Below are 18,997 nucleotides of genomic sequence, written 5' to 3'. Positions count from 1 at the left end.
CACTACTTTAATTATTAAATAAGACAATATTAAGTTGTTGAAGCTAAGATTGATTCTATTTCTTATTGGTTTTCCGCAGCTTTTAACAAAGGTAAATTGAAATACAATTTCTCCATGAATAAAACTAAAGCAAGGATTACCCTCAGATTTACTAACCCATTCATATGTTCAAATCCCAGATTCAAGGTTTTTGTAAATGAGTTTTTAGTACAGAATGCGTTGTGTATTTGTTTTGTCTGCACGTGATCTTACTGTAGATCAAACTATAGTGTGGTGCTGTTATACAGTATTGTAAGGGAGTTGCAAACATTGTTATAAAGCTTACAACAGAGGAAGTTATGTAATTAAAAGAAGGGATAAAGATGGGAGTGCTGAAGTGTTAACATCCACCAAACGTTAGGGGTAGGGCATAAAAGTATGGACATGTCATTGTTTCACTGCACAACAACCCATTATTTAAGTTGAATAACTCAAATCCAAATTTAATTGTCTTCTAAGCCAATTGTTATGAACTACCCTTAAGTTTTGTGCTCTTTGTAATTACCTTTCAATTTTTAAAGAAGCTACTCGTTACATTTAATTCTTGAATGATAATCTGAATTCACTGTAAATGAATGACACTGAGTTCCATAAAAGCATCTTATTATGTATTTAGTGAGAAGAAATGGCTTACGTGTTATTTTATTTCACTGATCAACCCTCCAGCTTCACAGGAAACAAAACATAGATACTGAATCTTTTACAAGACTTAGATCTACATTACACCTTTTCTTTAACAGACTTCAAATTTAATGGACAACCTCTGGTGAAGGCGGCATTTGTCCACAAAAGGGACATTCAAGGTGTTAAATTGTAATCGGCAGCCATACACTGGCCAAACACATGACATTAAATTTCAAATACAGTGATGTATGACTGTCAATTAAGTAAATGTCACAGAAGAGTGAATAAAAGAAGCGATGAGTGCATCCACTGAGTAGATAGGACTGTTTCGTAAGAAACTGAATAAAGTAATCCAATATGAAGGCATTATATTATCTAAACTGTTCAATGACAATGATATTGGTCTTTTCTGGTATTTGCTCTCAGAAAATACTCAGGCATACATGCACAAGATGTTTATGTCAGGATGTAAAATTAGCAAGGAAAAGGCGTAGCATTACTACATGCAAAAGCTGATGGCTTACACAGATTGACACCCGTCATTTTAGTTGTCAGCAAGTCGTGGAGATGGAGAGTCCTCAAGGATATAATGAACAAGCTTCCAGTAGTCTATATACAGTACATTCCAGAAAAGTTTGGTTTACTTCTGACATATATTTTTTCTCATATATGAATGTGTTTTTTGACTGGACACTCATTTTCCTCTAGTCCAGTAAAGTGAGGGTACAGTGTCCTGTCCTGCAATAAATTTTATCTATACTTAAATACATTTGGAACAATAGAATGTATTCATATAAACAGTAAAGTGCAGGAAATATATTATTACACTGTATGGATATGTACAGCTTATACAGAAAGCATATATACTGTATATAGTACAGTACATATATCCTCATTCATGTAGTTGCACATGCTTTGACCAGTTAAAGCATAAATTACATAGCATACAGGGAATGTTACGAATTTCTTTACTTCCTTCCATATTTATTTTCTTTCTTTTATTGTTCCAGATGGGAAATTTGCATTGCAGGTAGGTAAAAAACAGACTGTCACACACTGCATAATACATTTAACACAACATGTGTTACCTACTGTATTAAAAAATAAGAGACATACAGTACATGTATGATGAGAAAGAAAAATATATTAATAAAGTAAAATATACAATCACTTGTAAAAAGTAAGCAGGTTAATAGCTGTGGGAATAAAAGATAACTTAGTTCTATTTCACTTGAAGTTTGCTGAGCACTCCAGAAGCAATTGCAAAGATGCATCTTCCTGGTGATGCAGCTCTAGGGTGCCATCCTTATTACCAAATTTATGGAAAGAAATGTGTGGTCCTAGTTGCATGCTAGCATTTTTATTGGTATTCTTAGCACATTGAAAAGTTTTGAAAATTGCAATATTGAGGAACATTGTCTTAAGATTTAAGTCAACTTCAACTGTGTCAGTGGTCAAAAGATGGTTACCTGTTTTCATGTCTTATACATTGCTCATTAAAGGATAAAACATGTTGTTAAACCTATAAGCATTGTCAAATGACAAGAATGAGTTATTTCTCCTGTGTTGCAGTATAAAGATGAGCCATAGACTGACCCATAGACTCTGAAAACAGCCTCACAATTCCAAAACTATTGACATACAGCATGCATATTGACATTATTGTGTTAAAGAAAGTATATTTCATTCTACAGAGAATTTTGCTGGAGCCTATAGAGACAGCATGAAGGGTGGAGGCATGGACTGTCATTTGACAGAGTATCTGGGGAGAGTGAACCTTTAAGCAGCTATGACTCTCTCACTCATCTCACTCAGCAACAAGGGCATAGGATAGATATAAAGCAGGAAGAGAAACAAAGCCCTTTGGTCTCCCAAAGGAGGCTCATGACAGCTGACTGGTTTAAGAATGTGAGGCCGAGAAAGGCAGTGTGTCTTTCCTGAGGATGGGAGATCATACCAAGAGTGTGGAAGTGAAGTGTGGAGAAAGAGTATAGAAGAGAATAAAAACTGTAACAACCAGAAAGAATGGACAATATCCTGTAGCTGCAATTCAGACACACATGGGAATATTTTCACTACTCTTTTTAACGTGAGGGACAAGAGAGGGATGTCCCCTTTCTCTACTACTGTTTGGCAATTGAGCCACTGACCATCACCATTTGTTCTCATCCATTGATACTGGGAGTACAAGTGGGAGTTATTACTTACACCATTTCACTGCAGACAACAGCATGCTGTATCTCACAAGCCCTTAAGAATATCTTAGAAACCATGTTGAACTACTAGAGATGTATAAAGAAATATCTAGTAACAAAGTGAATTTAACTAAAAGTGTAATTATACTTACTATAGCTGCAATTATCACTTAGTATAGCTGTGATGATTACAAATGTACTTGTTTTTAACCCACCTCCACCCTCCCCCCCCAACTTTGGAGGATTTTTATTTTTATTTTTTTCACTCTCATTTTTGTTCTTATTAGATAATAACAAAAAATAAAATCTTACATTCACAAATAAATATTAATTCAAAAACTTCCTACTAATATTCCTACTATCCAGTGCCATTCAGGTGTGTCTCTATTGGGCCCCAAACATTCCTATACTCATTAAGTTTTCCCTGTAAATTATATTAAATGTTTTTAAATTAACTTGTGATACAGCCTCCATTGAAACAATCCATTGTTTGTACGACGATCATGTCCTGCCCACCCCATTTTGCAATATTTTTTTAGCAATAATACAGACAGTCAAAAAAGTATTTAAATATTGAATTGCTACTTTAACCTTTAATCACCAAGGAAACATGCAATGGGAGTAAGTGGAATTGAGATATTTAGGTGCTTGAGACCTTTCCCAACTGTGGAGGTCCAGAAAGACTGTATGTGCTGACAATACCATAATAAGTGCAATAGTGATCCTTTATGTGTGTTGCATTTGGAACACATTCCTGTATTATGCCACTTCATCTTTTTCAATTTTTCTGGGGTATAATAAAGTCTGTTTTAAATTTTGTACTGAAGCAGTTATGTATAGTTCTAAATGGATAACTAACATTATGCCACACTGTATCCCAGTCTATGTCCTCTGACCCTACACAGAGACCAGCTGTCCACTGAGATGCACACCTATCAAAAGATTGACCTTGCATTGAGAAGGTTGTAAAATGTCTGAGCCTTGACTTGTATATTAGTCTGCAATAGTTTATTGCTGTAATTATCCAGTTCCTGTTTTAATTCAATTAAAGAAAAGGTTTTAGACAGTAAACGTTTTCAGTTTTGAGTACTTTAAAAATTATTTTGCTGGAAGAGTTGTTTGATGAGATAATTCAGAAAAGGACAACAATTTGTTATCTCTAACCATATGACCCAATTTACTAACACCTACTTGAATCCATACTGACCAATTAATTGGTCTTGACAGTATAGTTAGTCTTGGTGATCTAAATAATGGTTGATGTACAGATAGTGAAGCGTCATAAGATACATTTTTATTGCAGCTTTTTAATATTTTAAAAGAAGAACCAATTGGTGTTTCAATTAAAGATTTAGGACATACCTTGCTATAATACAAACTTTCTAAGGAGATACCGAGCTCCGATGCTACATCATGCTCAATTTGTACCCAGTCCTTTTCTATTTCTGCTTTAAACCACTCCTTTGCTTGAACTGAGCCAAATGCCAAGTAATAATTGTAAAAATTAGGTAAGTCTAACCCACCTTTATTTTTTGCTGCACTGTCTTTCAAAGGAACAACAAGTTGTTTTCCCTTTCCAGACCAAAGATGTAATAGTTTTATGCAGCGCTTCAAACCATTTCTTGTCAATCTCTACAGATAGCATTCTCAGTGTATAATTTACTTTAGGTAGTATTGACATCTGGACTATATTAATTCTACCCCACATGGAAATAGGTAAACATCTCCATCTGAGTATGTCCTCATTTATTTTATTTAACAAGTCTCTTAAATTAACATCTCTGGTAGCTTTCAAGCTAGACTTTATTCGCAGCCCCAGACACCCTATCTCTGTTGTAACTCGTACTGGGTGAGCAATCTTATGATTCAATGATAATGAATTGAGATACATAAACTCCGTTTTACTTTAGGGTGCAACAAAGTGGACTATTTTCACCCCTTAATCCAGTAGAACTAGATATGAAGATCTTCTGGACTCAACTTGTAAAGGGTTATGTTTCATCTATTTATAAGGCACTTGTAGGACTTATTAAAAGGTGAAAATCAAGTAGGAGTTTGATTTGAACTGTTTTTGATGAGGATGAAAGGATGAAGATTTGTGAAAAATGTCATTGACTTTTAATAGTAGAGTTTATTATTTTTAATTTTTTTCAATGGAATCTTATTCATTGGGATCTACTTCACACTGCAAAGACTTAAGAAAATGTATTCTGGGTACTCCAAATTATGTCCAAGATCTAAAGTAGAAATTGATTCTCTCTGGGACATGTTTTGGTCCTGCTCTCACTTGGAGACAGGAGAGAGGTGCAAGAGATTATAAAGATAGTTCCTGGAAAGGAAATTCCAATAGATCCTAGGCTGGTCTTGTGGGAGGATGAGTCAGTGCGCACAGTGCGGATACCATTATTATTAAAATGGCATGAATTACTGCTAATAAATGTATTGCTCTAAACTAGAAAAGTAGTGTACCATTAAGCTCCTCAATGTGGTCAAGAGAAATTACCACCTATGTGTCACTGGAAAAAAAAATTATAACTTAAAAAAAAACAATGTATCTGAGATAGTATGAGAATTTGTTACATTCATGTCAACCTCTACTCCTGTGATAATTCGAGTAGTTAAACCTAATGTGTTGAGTTTCTTGGTTATGCTGTTTTATGCTAAGCTTACAAACTAAAATACATTGTAAATCATTCTGTTTTAATCTTTACCCATTTTTTGCTTTTTCTTTATAGTTATTATGTACAGTATATGAAATAAGTGTGGACTAGTTTATAGGAAGTGTTTTTTGAGTCACAAAACAGGACAGCTGTCTTGCTGGTAGCAAGAGACTTAAAAGAAGTTTAGTTAGTTCTCCCAAGACAGAGCTAGGCTTTTGATTTAGTTTCTTGCGAGTTTTGTAAATAGAATTTGAATGCTTTACAATAAGCACAATTCTGCATCTGTGTTAAGTACTTCTGAGTTATATGGAAAGATGTTCTTTAGTGCTAATGAAGAAATCTAAAAGTCTCATATTTTAGCTCATGAAACCAGCAACTCCAAACAGTGTATACAACTGTAAGAATATTTCCCTTTGAACACAAAAGTATCCTCATTTTATAATATGGATTATAATTATATAATTTCATATGAGATTTAGAATTTTAAGGTATAAAGAGGGAATAAACATATTCAATTTTAATTAACATAATTTGAATGCTACAGGGTTTAGTTACAGGTCACAACTACCAGCTATACAATCTTCAGATCCATTCATCCATTTTCTAATTGCTTTATCCAATTCAGGGTTGCGGGGAGCCATAGCTTATCCTGACAAGGGGTGCGAGGCAGGGTACACCATGGATGGGATGCCAGTCCATCACAAGACACAGACAGACAGACACATTCATACCAGGGCCAATTTTCTCAGAAGCCAATTAACCTAACCAGTGTGTCGCTGGACTGTGGGAGGAAACCAGAGCACCCAGAGCAAACCCATGCAAACTCCACACAGATAGCACCCAGGTCTAGAATTGAATGTCTGATTTTTAAAATTGGCAGGCTTGAGTGAAGAATTTGAGATGAATGTGAATCACAGGGCCCTTGCGCAGTGAGGTACAGTATCAATGTTAACCACAGCACCACCATGCCACCTTTAGATCCTCATTTTCCCATTATATACTTCATTATAGATATTATGTATCTGCTGAGCTGTCTGGCTTACTCACTGTGGGAAATCTGTGGTCCTGGGACATCATGGTTGTATTTATGCCCATTACACTAGTGGTCCCACCTGCCCTGTCTTGTCATCACTGATCATAAGCATAAGCATTGGCTACAATAAGCAATACAAGGTTCATTCAAAAGAGTGATTTGTCAACACTGAAATTGGTATTTATATTTTCCTTGAAGGTGTCCTTTTCCCATTACCTGTAGCCATTCTCTTAATTTTATGTAGAACAGCAAAAATATTTATGAACGCAGCTTTTTCTGATTTTTAAAATCGCCATGTCTGAGTGAAGAATTATAGATAAATGGGAAATGCAGCTGAATTCTGCAGCGATCATTAAAAAAAGTATTGCTCCATAGTAACATAAAAATATAACCATTACTCTCGCTTAAATAGTCTTTTTCTTTCACTAAAATAGAGCAAAGAAACTTGTTGCAAAATGGAGGACCCAAAAATAAAAGACCCAAAAATGAATACCTACTATTTCAATTTCAGAAACCAAGCTAACCTACAGTAAGATGAAACCAGTCAAGCTCACGTGACATTAAGCATTATGATGATGATGATGCATGTCAAGAAATATCAAAGCAACTTTTAATTTTTTAGAAATACTGTTAAGTGGATGATAAAAGCAATTATAAGGGTAAAGGGCTTGTAAATTCTACAATCTCCGAGAAATATCCATTCTATTTTGCATTGAGAAATTAATTCAGACTACCATGTTTGCTGGAATTTATAGACACTGAAACTTTTCTCAGAAGTTGCAGAAGGACTTCAGAACATTACCTTTGAAATTGATTGTAAATCGTGGTCTCCAAGAAAATATTTACAGTCTAGTGTTCTGATGTCTAAAGCACTTAAGATATCACCTCTCGTGACTTACGTATTTTATCATCATTGAAAATGTATGTTCTTTCATCACAAGGCATCAGGCACATATTCATGTGTGGAAAAGTACTTTAGCTGTAACAGATGTTTTTGATCACGGGTTTTCCTGCTGGTAAAATGCTAACTTTAAATAAAGTGCCTAGTGAGGAGCACAAATTAAGCAAAGGCCAAAGTAATCTGAAAAGACTTGCCTTTTCCCAATTATAGGTTAATTACATTTTCTAATAGAATGTTAAATGCAGTTTTATTTAATTAAAAACATTAAAAACTAATACCTTTATGATTAACCATTTAGTCTCAGCCAGCCAAATGCAATGATTTATAATACTATTAAGGCTAGTGATAAGAGTCAAGTTGTTCATGAGTGGCATTGATTTTCTTTTGTGGTGGTTTTTCTGATGTGTTTTGTTAATTTTGGTAGCATACATTGAACTTCAACTTTTTAAAATGCCACTTTTTAAGTATGCAAATATGCAAAAATGACATTGAGGTAGTCAGTTAAATCAGGGGTTCACAACCTTTGTTCTGGGGTCCAAGACCTGCTGGTTTTCATTTTGGTTATATAATTGGTCTCTTCACCCACATAATAATATCAATTTGAACTCCATTTTCAGTTCTTCCTCATGGTGGAAGGTGCCTTTTAACTAATTCACTCACCTTCATTTCACACAACTTAAGGTCTCTAAATTTTGAATGAAGAAAAAAAAACCCAGCGACTGAAGATCAACAGGGGATTAAAGAGCTTGGCTGGAGTGAAAAGCAGCAGGTATGAGAGTCCCCAGGGCCCTGGAACTCTGGGGAAGGGAACTCCTGAGTTAAGCAACTTTGTAGTCTCCCTTGGCTACAAAGCAAACATTTAAAAATGAGCAAAATTTGTATTTTTCATAATCTACACAATACACGTATTTTGGAAGGAGTGGCACTAAAAATGTGTATTAATGTGTATTACACTGTATTATAGACTTTTAAAATACGTAGAACCACAATTTTCTCCCAAATCAATGTAAAGGTTAAGGTAAAAGTGATGGCTTTCTGCCCTGTAATGCTGTAGACCCAGTAAATAAAGGAAGGGTTTATGTTCATAGATCAAGATGACTCTGTGTCCAAAAAGTGACTGTTGGCACAATAGCACTGGAGTCCTAAGATCTGCCAATTTATCTTGAGTGATTTTAAGTAGATGCTCCAAGAAGCTTTCTAATTAAAACTGTAAATGGTGATAGTCCTGATTTCAGACTCAAGCAACTATTTGTTCGAGTTTTAGAATTTGTGAGTTTCTAAAAATGATCTGTTCAGTCATGATCTCGTATCCTCTGGTCTCCAACATTTCGAAAATGCACCATGACGCCCTGTTAATTTTTGGTATGACTCCCATCCCTATGCATAACACGTTATTCCACATTTTACTCAGAACTATTACATGAAACAATTACCTTCACATGGGCTTAAGTCCTTCAAGCTGCAAATTTTTGGTTTATATAAATACCAAGAAATCTGCTGTACCATACAAACATTTTAATTGTGTCATTAACAATCAATAACCACTCCTAGTTAGAACATTTCTGCATAAAGAAACTGAGAAACACTTATAAAACAGCCAGTTGTAACAAAATAACCGGTGTTCTCATTGCAAGAAAACTCATAAAAAAGAAATGCACTTTTTATACAGAATATTTATACAGGAATAGCTTCAAATTGGATTGTAAACCAAAGGAAGACACATTGCAAACATCGAATTTCACATAAATTGCATATGTTTTTTTCTAAGGTGTTCTATCTGTTAGTAATTTACCTAAGCTTATTTGCATGATAGTAAAAATTGCATACAACATTTATTGTGAAGCTTTTAGCATGAGTTGCTTAACATATAGCACTTTTATAGGCAACCTTTAAAGCACATTTTCCATTTAAAACTTTTAAGACACTTTTGTTTTACTGCCCATCAAAATACATTTATAAATAGAAAAAATATCAGTACAATAAAATAAAAAAATAAGCGTTACATAACCAAAACTTCCAAAAAATTAATTACATCAGGATGCTGCAGGATCTGCAAATAAATAATGTTAAGACGAGACAAATAAAAGTTGTGTTTCACATTTTAAACCGTTAAGATGAGATTCAGAAAGTTACAGTGACAAAGTTTTTGCAAAAAAATTGAATATCGGCAGTGCCATATAATACAAGGCATTTGTTGGCATAGTTTTTAAAACTGTATCTTTTTTACAGTCAATATATATAATTTATATATTTCTCCTAACAAATAATATCTAAAGAGTAAGCCATACTCTCAAACGCACATTTACTGCGTTAATTTCCAGAGCTCAAGTGGTTTATAATCAAGTTTAGGTTTGAAAGAATAACTTAATGCTTGCCAGCAGGCTTCATATTCAGTACCTAAGGACTTGTCAACTGTGTTCCGAATATCTGCATTTAAAATCCAGCGAACAACAAGTAAACAGTCTATTAATTCCAATGACTTCATCAGTAGCTCAATATCAGTGTATAAACAGATCAAAGGACGTCAAGTGCAGTCTGCGATATCCATGGGTACATATTTATAAGTTTTGTGCAAGTTCTTATAAGAAGCATCAGTCTTTACAGTGAATAATACGGGATTACCAAAAAGAACAGTCCCCCCCCTCCCCAAAAAAAATAAAAACACTCAAAAAAGTCTATTTAAATAGTATTTTCAGTGGCACTGTAAAAAGTTTAAATGAAGGAAATAAAAATACTAATCTTTAGATTCAGAATCTGATTCTGAATTGCCTTCCCCTGACAAATGCTCCTCTATTTTAATGGAAAAGATTGTACTGTTAGTCTGGGTGCTTTCTTCCAAGTCCTTGAGCAGCTCGTCATCTTTATATTCTGCCACATCCACCTCAAAGCCAGAATTGTCTTTTAGCTTCCCATGATGATTTACATAGAAACGCTGGTTCTGAAAGAACTTGATAATGGTGTACTTGGGCAAGTCCAGCTGCGCAGAGAGAGTCTGAATGGCTTCCTCATCAGGGTACAGGCCTACATCTTGTATGAAGCTCTGCAGGATTCCTAGAGCTTCGATGGAGATTTTGGTTCGAGGCCTAGTTTTCTGACGACTCTCGTCCTCTGACTCAGCTGGCGATGCAGTGGAAGGTTGTCTGGGGGGCAGCCGTGGCCCTGCTGGCTGTGGCTGTTGCTGCGATTGCTGCTGCATAGGTTGCTGCTGCTGTGGATGTTGCTGCTGCTGTTGGTGCTGCTGTGACTAAGGAAACAACAACAACAGAGCAAAAAATCATAAAAGATATTTATAATCCCTGCTCCACAGCCTTTTTCAAGTGTTTTTTTTTATTTGTGTAACAAGAAAACAGAGTTAAAAAATCCTAGCAAGTATGTCCCTCTCAAAGCAAACAATGTACAGTAAATGTACTGTAATAAAGTAGTACAAAACACTGTACAGTAATCATTGTTGTATCAACAAGGCAATTCTATTAACTTCTGTAAATGTACACAACAAGGTGTACATTGTAATTGTGCAATTCTATCAAAAAACCCTACCTGATGAAAAATCACTAGGTCACTTTTAGTGAAGCCCCATGTTGTCAACATTTTATTTCAATTAACATTCCTGAGTATATTTCACGACTGTCAATTGGATATTACACCATTAAAATATCATTACTCTGAAAAGGAGAAGTAAAATTCTTTATAGTACAATATAAAATCCTATATAAATATAATTAAATATTAGTATCTTACGAGAGGAGTTCTTGGAACAATTATACAGAAAAGTATTAATTGTAATTGATAACAAAAATGTAGATGATAATTTTGAATTTACTAAAGGCATAACTAAAGTTAAGACATGCCCACCCCCAGCATTCTTGATTAAATCGGCGCCTATGTTGATACAATAATGAACATTCCAAATAGGAAGCACTTAGCTAATAAATTGTAGCAGAGGCCCAATAGCTCTGTGTATAGGTTTCACACCCAAATCCGCTAGAAACCAGAAACCATTACTGAGCTGGAGGTATTATATCTAAAGTTTGTGAAGGGAAAGAAAAAGCCTGTGTGCCAGATTTACTTCCAAACTTCACACACACTACTTTTATTTGTTTTCATTGTACATTTTTTTTTAAAAATACCTTATCTTAATCTAAGGGCGTAATTGTTTTTTTTAAAAAAATGCATGTGTCAACTCCCGTTCACTTATTCAACATGCTGAAAACTGGGAAACTTTAACTGTTGATTCAGCCTGGTAGTTTGTACGTTTCACACAAAAACGACACCATATCAGGACCACATTTTTTGAAAAAACACATTCAAACACCAGTCATTGCCATTCAATAGCATTAAACTTATTCTTTCTTAGGCAATCTTGCTTTTTCAGGCAGTGAAACGATAATTGGAGTGACTTTAAATTGTAAGGTTGAGAGAGGGGAGATGTATTGATATAACACGGTTAAGCAAAGAGATTCCAGGCAACCTTTTTCCCCCCATAAATATATGAATCAAATTTGATTGCAGTGAAAAGATAGGACAGGGGTACTGCATTGGTAGGAGAACATTATTCTAGATGGCAGCTTTATAACACAGAAACAAAAGGTGGCACACACCAGAATCCCTTAACACTAGCTCAGGTATAATCCACTGGCAAATTATTACGAGGTTTCTTAAATGTTCAATATTGAAGAAACCCGACAAACTTTCCGCTTACAGGCTAACCGGACATCTTTTATAGCTATTTGCAATGCATACAAGAAAACTACAATTAAGGGATTTTGTTTTGTAATGACAATAAGGGGAAGAATGTAATGTTTTTAAGTATGACCATTATTGATAAAGTTCACATACATGGGTATGTACATGTACCTATTTTGTTTTAAAAAAGACATACCATAATAATTACAAGTGGTTAAGGCTGTACTAGGATGCCATCTTTAAGAGTTGGGAAAAATGGCAAATAGCACATAATTGTATAGTATACAAAGAAGCTAAAGCAGGAGGTTGAAGGGGAAGGACATACATGACCTGCAGCTATATAAATCCCATAGGTGCAGCAGGAATATGTGGTAAAAGTAAGGGAATACTGTTTTTCTGGCATTCATTTGAGAACCTCGTGCTTCTAATGAGGCTTCACTGTCATTCTACACATGCTACTCATGGGTCCAAATTATATTTATCTTCAGACAATATACCTGTACAATGAGTCTGCAATGCCTAATCCACTGATAAATAATAATTCATATACAAGATGAAGCAACTCCTTCACAATCTTTAGCTCAACCACCACCCATTGCAAGTTTTCCACATCTGAACAACAAAATACAGGAAAAAAAAAAATCAAAGCCTTATAGTTACACTGACCTGCAGAGGATCAGTTGGTACATGCATCATATGGGGTGGTCGGTCCACATGGTGCTGACTTCCATTGCTCTCCTGTTCGTAGATGGCATCTCTTTCTGCCTGAGGAAGACTCAGAAAGCGGCGGATCATGGACAGGTTCTCCCACAAAGTCCTGTTTTCAGGGGAGGGATCCTCCTTCCAGCGAAGCAGCTCACACAACCAACCCTAAGAAGAAAGGAGAAAGAGTCTTATGCATCAATAAAGGACTCTGTTCTGCAGCCTTCAGGTTTTCTTCAGTCCTCAACAATCAAAGAGAAGTCACCACTTAAAAACAATTCCAGCAGATTTAAAAGTTTTTGTTAGTGTCAATGATGCTCGATAAAAACTTCTCAAAAAAGGTGCCCTTTTCTCTTGTCAGAAGAGTTATTTTTTTCAAGTCAGAATAGTACTAGAATCTCGCATTTTGAAACTAGCAAGAAAATTTAAGTTAAGACAAATAAAAAGAACAGGTATTGCATAACCACAGGAGTGTCAGAATTCGAATATCCAAACCAAGCTACTGTACATGAAGAAGGGTTTTAAAAAAAAATAAAGAAAAGCTTTATATTTGAACTAGGTAAATGCTTTCACACTTTGAAAATACACAGCTTTACAGAAAGATTGGTGCTTAAATACGCTTTTTATACGTTTTAAAGTGTGTACATTTATTTTAGTGTAAGGGAAGCTAGGGAACCTAAATAAAACATTAAAAGAAAAACCTGTAAATCTTTAGATAAAACAATACTTTATTTATGAAGGTGCACTGTTCATTTAATGACTGTTCTGGGGAAACAGCTTGGACAGCCTTTGTTGAAACATACATATATAGTTTAGCGTTCTGTCAGAAAATTAAGCCTGTTTCTTTTTCGTTCCATCGCAATCTGTTTAGTCGCTCTGTTTTGTCAGTTTAGCACTTGGAAGCCTCAAAGAAAGCTGGAGTGAAGCTGTTTGGACAGCACTGGGCCTGGCACAGTGTCAGGCCGACAGCAATAATCTACAACAGTACGCAGAAGCACCTTTCAATTGTGCAGGATTATAAAAGGCATTTCAGGAAACAGCTTTCTTAGTATAAACTATGAACCAGTTTGTTCACCACACAGAAAGATGATGCTCCACTGCAAAGCTGAGATAAGTATTGGACTCTTTACTTAGCTTCTAACTCCTCCCAAGGAAGGGACATCAAAACATGCAAGAAAACAAAGAAGAGCCCACCTTGTTCTGCAGCCATGTTTTTTTAAAATTGTGCTCTTTGGGATTTGGGTTTGGATTTTATTTAAATGTGGCAGAATAAGGAACACTCACTCCAAAGTCCATAACCACAAGGAATGAAGCAATCCAACACAATATACGCTCGTATATCCAAATTAGATTAAAATGAAACCCATATAACATAATCCGATAAAAAAGATCCAGAATAGTACACTTTAGTGAGACCTTTAGTCCTCTATTTTAACAACCTCACTGTAAATGAGGTGATGAGGTCTACGCAAAATTCACAATTGAGGTTTTGAGAGAGCAAAATATTTTTAAGGCATACTTAGCAAAAAAGTGCACGCTCAATTTGTGGACAACAACTTCCTGCAGAACCATCTTTGGGCTGAGTTAAATAGAAGCATTTTCATTATATTCCATTATTATATTCTTTCAGTTTCCAGTGTCTTATATTACCAAAAAAAGATGCAGAGAGTGTTAGTTTGGATGGTACAACAGGGCTGACTGACCATTTATTTTATCACTCACTTATTAAGCAGTCATAAAACTCAATTTATAATGCCTAAAAGAGTAAGGTTTATTCAATCAAGTTAACAAGTTGCTAGCAGACAATAATAGTATCTAAATAAATTTCACTTGCATGCACTTTGATGCATACAAGTGTCAAAGTGTTAACATTCTGTTTAAAGTATACACATGAAATTTAAAACACTAAATTAGAATTATGTAGTGAAATCCAAGGAAATTTCTACACTAATAAATGTAATCTTTTACCACCTTTTTTATTAATTAGAACAGAAAGGCATTTCTAGTATTCAATTAAATCCAATGTAAGCTTTCATAACCAACAGACACCATTGTCAACACTAAAACCTAGATATTAATAAGTCACTGATACTGAGCCCTTCTTATTCTTATCCTCTTTGCGGTCTGAAAGGAAAGCACTGCGAAGACTGCTTTATTGGCCTTTTTCGGGATTAACCAGTGAAAACAATACAAACAGGCTAATAAAGCTAAATCAAATAATTTTCACACTAGAATCACAGTCTTTTACAGCATTCTGGTTAAACATGAAGAAAAAGCTTTTTTTAAAAAAAACATTGATATCAGTGTTCTTAGCAGATGGCACTTAATGTTTTAGGTACAAACGGGGAAAAAAAAATGGAAAAACCAATGAAGACACCCTCATAGGTTGTTAGGCCACCATATGTGGCCACTATAGCTCGAACGAGCCATTGAGTCTACCAGAGTCTGGAATTCTGCAGGAGAAATGTAGCATTATTCTTCCACGAGAATATTTGAGGTGCTGTTCCGGTGTGTCCTATAATTGCTTGAATGGATTTGGATCTGGCGACTGAGAAAGCAATGATACGTGGGTAGCATCACTGTCATGTTTATCAAGTCATTGGGCAATCACACGTGTTCTGTGGATAGCAAATATATTGAAAGAAAGGGCTTTCTCACAGGTGTGGTTCATACATTAAACAAATAACATTACCAGCATGCTTAGTGACATGTACAGAAATGCTGGATAGCCTCGGTTGTCTATAATTATGATTGGCCTTGAAAGAGGCAGAATTGTTGAGGTGCGTTTGGCTGGAGCTTCAACGACCAAGACCAATTTGCCGATGTTTCATGAGCAATAGCAGGTGGAAATAAATATTTAATATCATATAAAGCTTTTATCATCAAGCTCATATCAGTTAATATATACCAGTTTCAGCAAACCCAGTAGTCACCTCAGCTCAGGTGCCAAATGTCTAACGTATTTGACCATTTTAACAGGTTATCCACTTAAAACAACTTAACTGGTGTAATTCTCACCAATTGTCAGCCACTTTATAAGGTGGCCAGTGAGACAGCCCTCGACCTGCAAAACAGCTCTGCTGTTTTTGCTCCCAACATGCTGCACATGGCTGATGGAAATTTCAATTTTATAGAATCTCGCTACAAATAATGCAGAAGTAGGATTTGCTATATAAATGTAGCACCATATAGAACATTTGAATAAAGAACAAATGTAAAGTAAATTGACTTGTGTTAATTGTGCGGGTAGCTTTTCTCACAGATAAATTGTTTCCCTCCTCTTGATACAAAAAGCTTACAGGACATGGATTCAAGGGTCCCTAGAACTCACCTATGCATTGGGATGAGAATAACAAAAGTATAGAAAATAAAGTCACTTTACAAAAAGGGGGAAAAATCTTGAAATATATTTGCTCCAAATGACAAGATTAGGTTCATTGTTAAGAGCTAAATCTGCTTTATACAAATGTACTGTATTCAAAGTGAAACCCAGTAACATTTCAGACAAGGGAAGAAGCAATTCTTGTTAAAGACAATGCACTGTTGTTTTTTTTTTAATATTGGCACTAGCCCAGCACGAAAATGTTATGTAGATTAATTCAAAGATAATATGTTGAAACCTGTTATTCACAGCAAACAACTCTGCAAAGTTATGCACTGTATTGTAAATACACAACTAAATAACACTGAACTCCACATCCATCTGCCACAGAAGAAATATTAATGTGCACTTGCCTATGTTCTAACAGCATATGTGAATCTCTTGCAACAATAAGCAAACACATGCTGAAAATAGAATCTGAACGGACGCATTTTGAGGGAATCTTATTATGCAAATATAACAGCTCTAAGCAGTTATTCAAATTTTCTTGGCGAACAGCAAACATGGAGAGGGAAAATGGGCCAATGCCCCTGATGAACTTACAATCAACTGTAAACAGCTTCATTGATGACAGTAGCCCCTACTAATTTCTGCTATCTATGCACTAGATTAAAATCCAAAGCATTCAAAGCATTTTATAACACATCAAGTCTGCATTTTACTAAGCTCTCTTAAGAACTCAGATTCAACATAGGTTTTAGCACTGCCTTATACAAATAGTTACTTACAAGCAGGGCTGCTAACTCATCGTCAGTGACAAGAAGAACAAAGTTAATGAATATTCTTATTTACTTCATACCCCACACCACACAACGGTATGTTTAAATTAGCTGCACTGCGTATGTAGTGGATCTGCTTCTACTTTGGTCTTAAGCAAAAAGATTGTGCTAGCACATTGTGTTGTCCAAGATTCTCCAAGTAGAACTGAATAACATTAATACTTTAAATTAAAGCACACCTACCTATGCAAACCTAAATCATTTCAAACAAAAACCCATTTAAAAATAAAACCTGATTATTTATTGATTCCAAGAAATGTTTTTGTAGATTTCCCTGCAAACAATGTGTAGTGAATATCTTCTAAAACTACCGGTTAACTACGATTGTGCCAAAAACACTTAATGATTAAGAAGGCAAAACACTTTTTAAATGAATACATTTCTTAACATCAGGTCTTAACTGTGGCCTGTTTTGGATAACAGGAACAAAACCAACAGGAGTACAATGCGATACTAGCTTTGTGGAGATACATACATTTATGAACATCTGGTCTGATGAAGAAATGCGTCTCATCTGTAAAGCCTTAACACCTACTGTCTGAAATTTTGCAACATGCACTAAGCTGTGTAAGGTTGTAACCTCTGACTACCTACAGTATAGCACGTGTCGTCCTGTGTTCATTTGAAGTCTAAAGTAAAGTGTTCCTAAGCAGGTTAAAGGTCTTCTGTTACATAACAGTAGGGGTCTAGACACAGCAAGTGAAACTCCTTATGTGGAGCATAAATTTTTAAAAGCCCTCCGTTAACACGCAGATGGGAGTGCCAAATGTTTCTCATGCACAATGCAAACATGCTGGGAAAATAATCCTCCATTTCCACACAGACAATGTTATTTTTGTTTATGTTTGGCATTTTCTATTCGCAGGACATCCTGTCATTTTCACTTCGATCAGCTTAGTTTGCAGGTTTTCAAATCTGCATGCAGTCTGATAAAACAGAAACTTACCCCAAAACAATTGTTGCCCCTGAAAAACAATCCCAGATCTTGGTACAACGGAATTCACAAAGGCTCCAAAGTAGATGTGAAAGCATTTTAAATTATTTACTAGGTTAAAAGGGTGAGCTGATGCTTTAAATACATCAGATTTCATCATCTAAGCCATTTTTGTTGGTAAAGTGGTATTGATCTCAGTAAATGCTTAAAATTAACTATTTCTCATAGAGAGTTATTTGATTAAAGGCATTAAAGTTGAGTATAAGAAATATTACACTTTTTTCCAGTGGTATCATTTGTTAATTTAATAAGGACAATAGCCTGTCATGTCCAGGAGTTAGACTGTTCCTTATTCTCTGTGGTGCTATAATGTTCATAACCTTTACAGCTCATAAGTAAGGTGTAGCATATACAGCATACAAACCAGGAGTTTATTTGGATATCGGGCTTATATGCAAACTAGCAACTTTTAGATAAATTTAAGACGCTCAAATTAAAGTCAACTGTTTAATCTAGAAACACTCCTAGGTGTTTAATAGGTACTGAGCTTTAAGTAGACGTTCATAAGATAAAATTACTTTGTCATTTGGAAGGTCCCTGTCAGCTTTCATTAAGTTTTTTTTTAAAAGAAAACTTAGTGAAATATGATTTCAGGGTCTTAATTTATTCAATATTGTTAAACCGTATATTTGGCTTTCTAAATAAATACTGATAAAAATACCAACTATTACTATTACAGGACTCTAATGATCACTAGAATAACGGAGTTAAGCCTGGTGTCGTGGCTAAAAAGCTTCAGTGGGAGATGAAGCTTGTGCCCTCCAATATTAAACATAAAGCTCTTTGGGATCAAAAGCACTATATAAATGCGATTATTCTTATTTTACTAGCATAACGAGGCAATTATAACGGTTTAGCTGTTAATAGTTTAAACATAGCACTCTTGGCATTTTCATGCTTTAGAAAGGACAAAATGGTTTCAGACACTCAGTTTCATAACATTGTTTCTCCATGACATTTACATGAACTAAATGCTAACCTCAAGTAAATACACCAACAACGGTC

General features: G+C 35.2%; 1 protein-coding gene across 6 annotated transcripts in view; it reads right to left on the bottom strand.

The window, feature by feature from the left end:
- Positions 1-8,952: 8,952 nt before the first annotated feature.
- Positions 8,953-18,997, bottom strand: part of satb1b (SATB homeobox 1b) — a 54,662-nt gene continuing 44,617 nt past the window's right edge. For all 6 annotated transcript variants that reach the window (XM_088929368.1, XM_088929362.1, XM_088929364.1 and 3 more), the window contains 2 exons: positions 12,802-13,005; positions 8,953-10,696 (listed from right to left, as the gene is read on the bottom strand). In XM_088929368.1, the coding sequence (XP_088785494.1) occupies positions 10,187-10,696; positions 12,802-13,005 (714 nt within the window). In that variant the 3' untranslated portion in view covers positions 8,953-10,186. The remainder of the gene's footprint in view (positions 10,697-12,801; positions 13,006-18,997) is intronic.

The sequence above is a fragment of the Atractosteus spatula genome, chromosome 12, assembly GCF_055471065.1.
Source record: "Atractosteus spatula isolate fAtrSpa1 chromosome 12, fAtrSpa1.hap1, whole genome shotgun sequence".
NCBI classification, from domain to species: domain Eukaryota; kingdom Metazoa; phylum Chordata; class Actinopteri; order Semionotiformes; family Lepisosteidae; genus Atractosteus; species Atractosteus spatula.
This window is presented reverse-complemented; position numbering and strand designations above follow the sequence as displayed.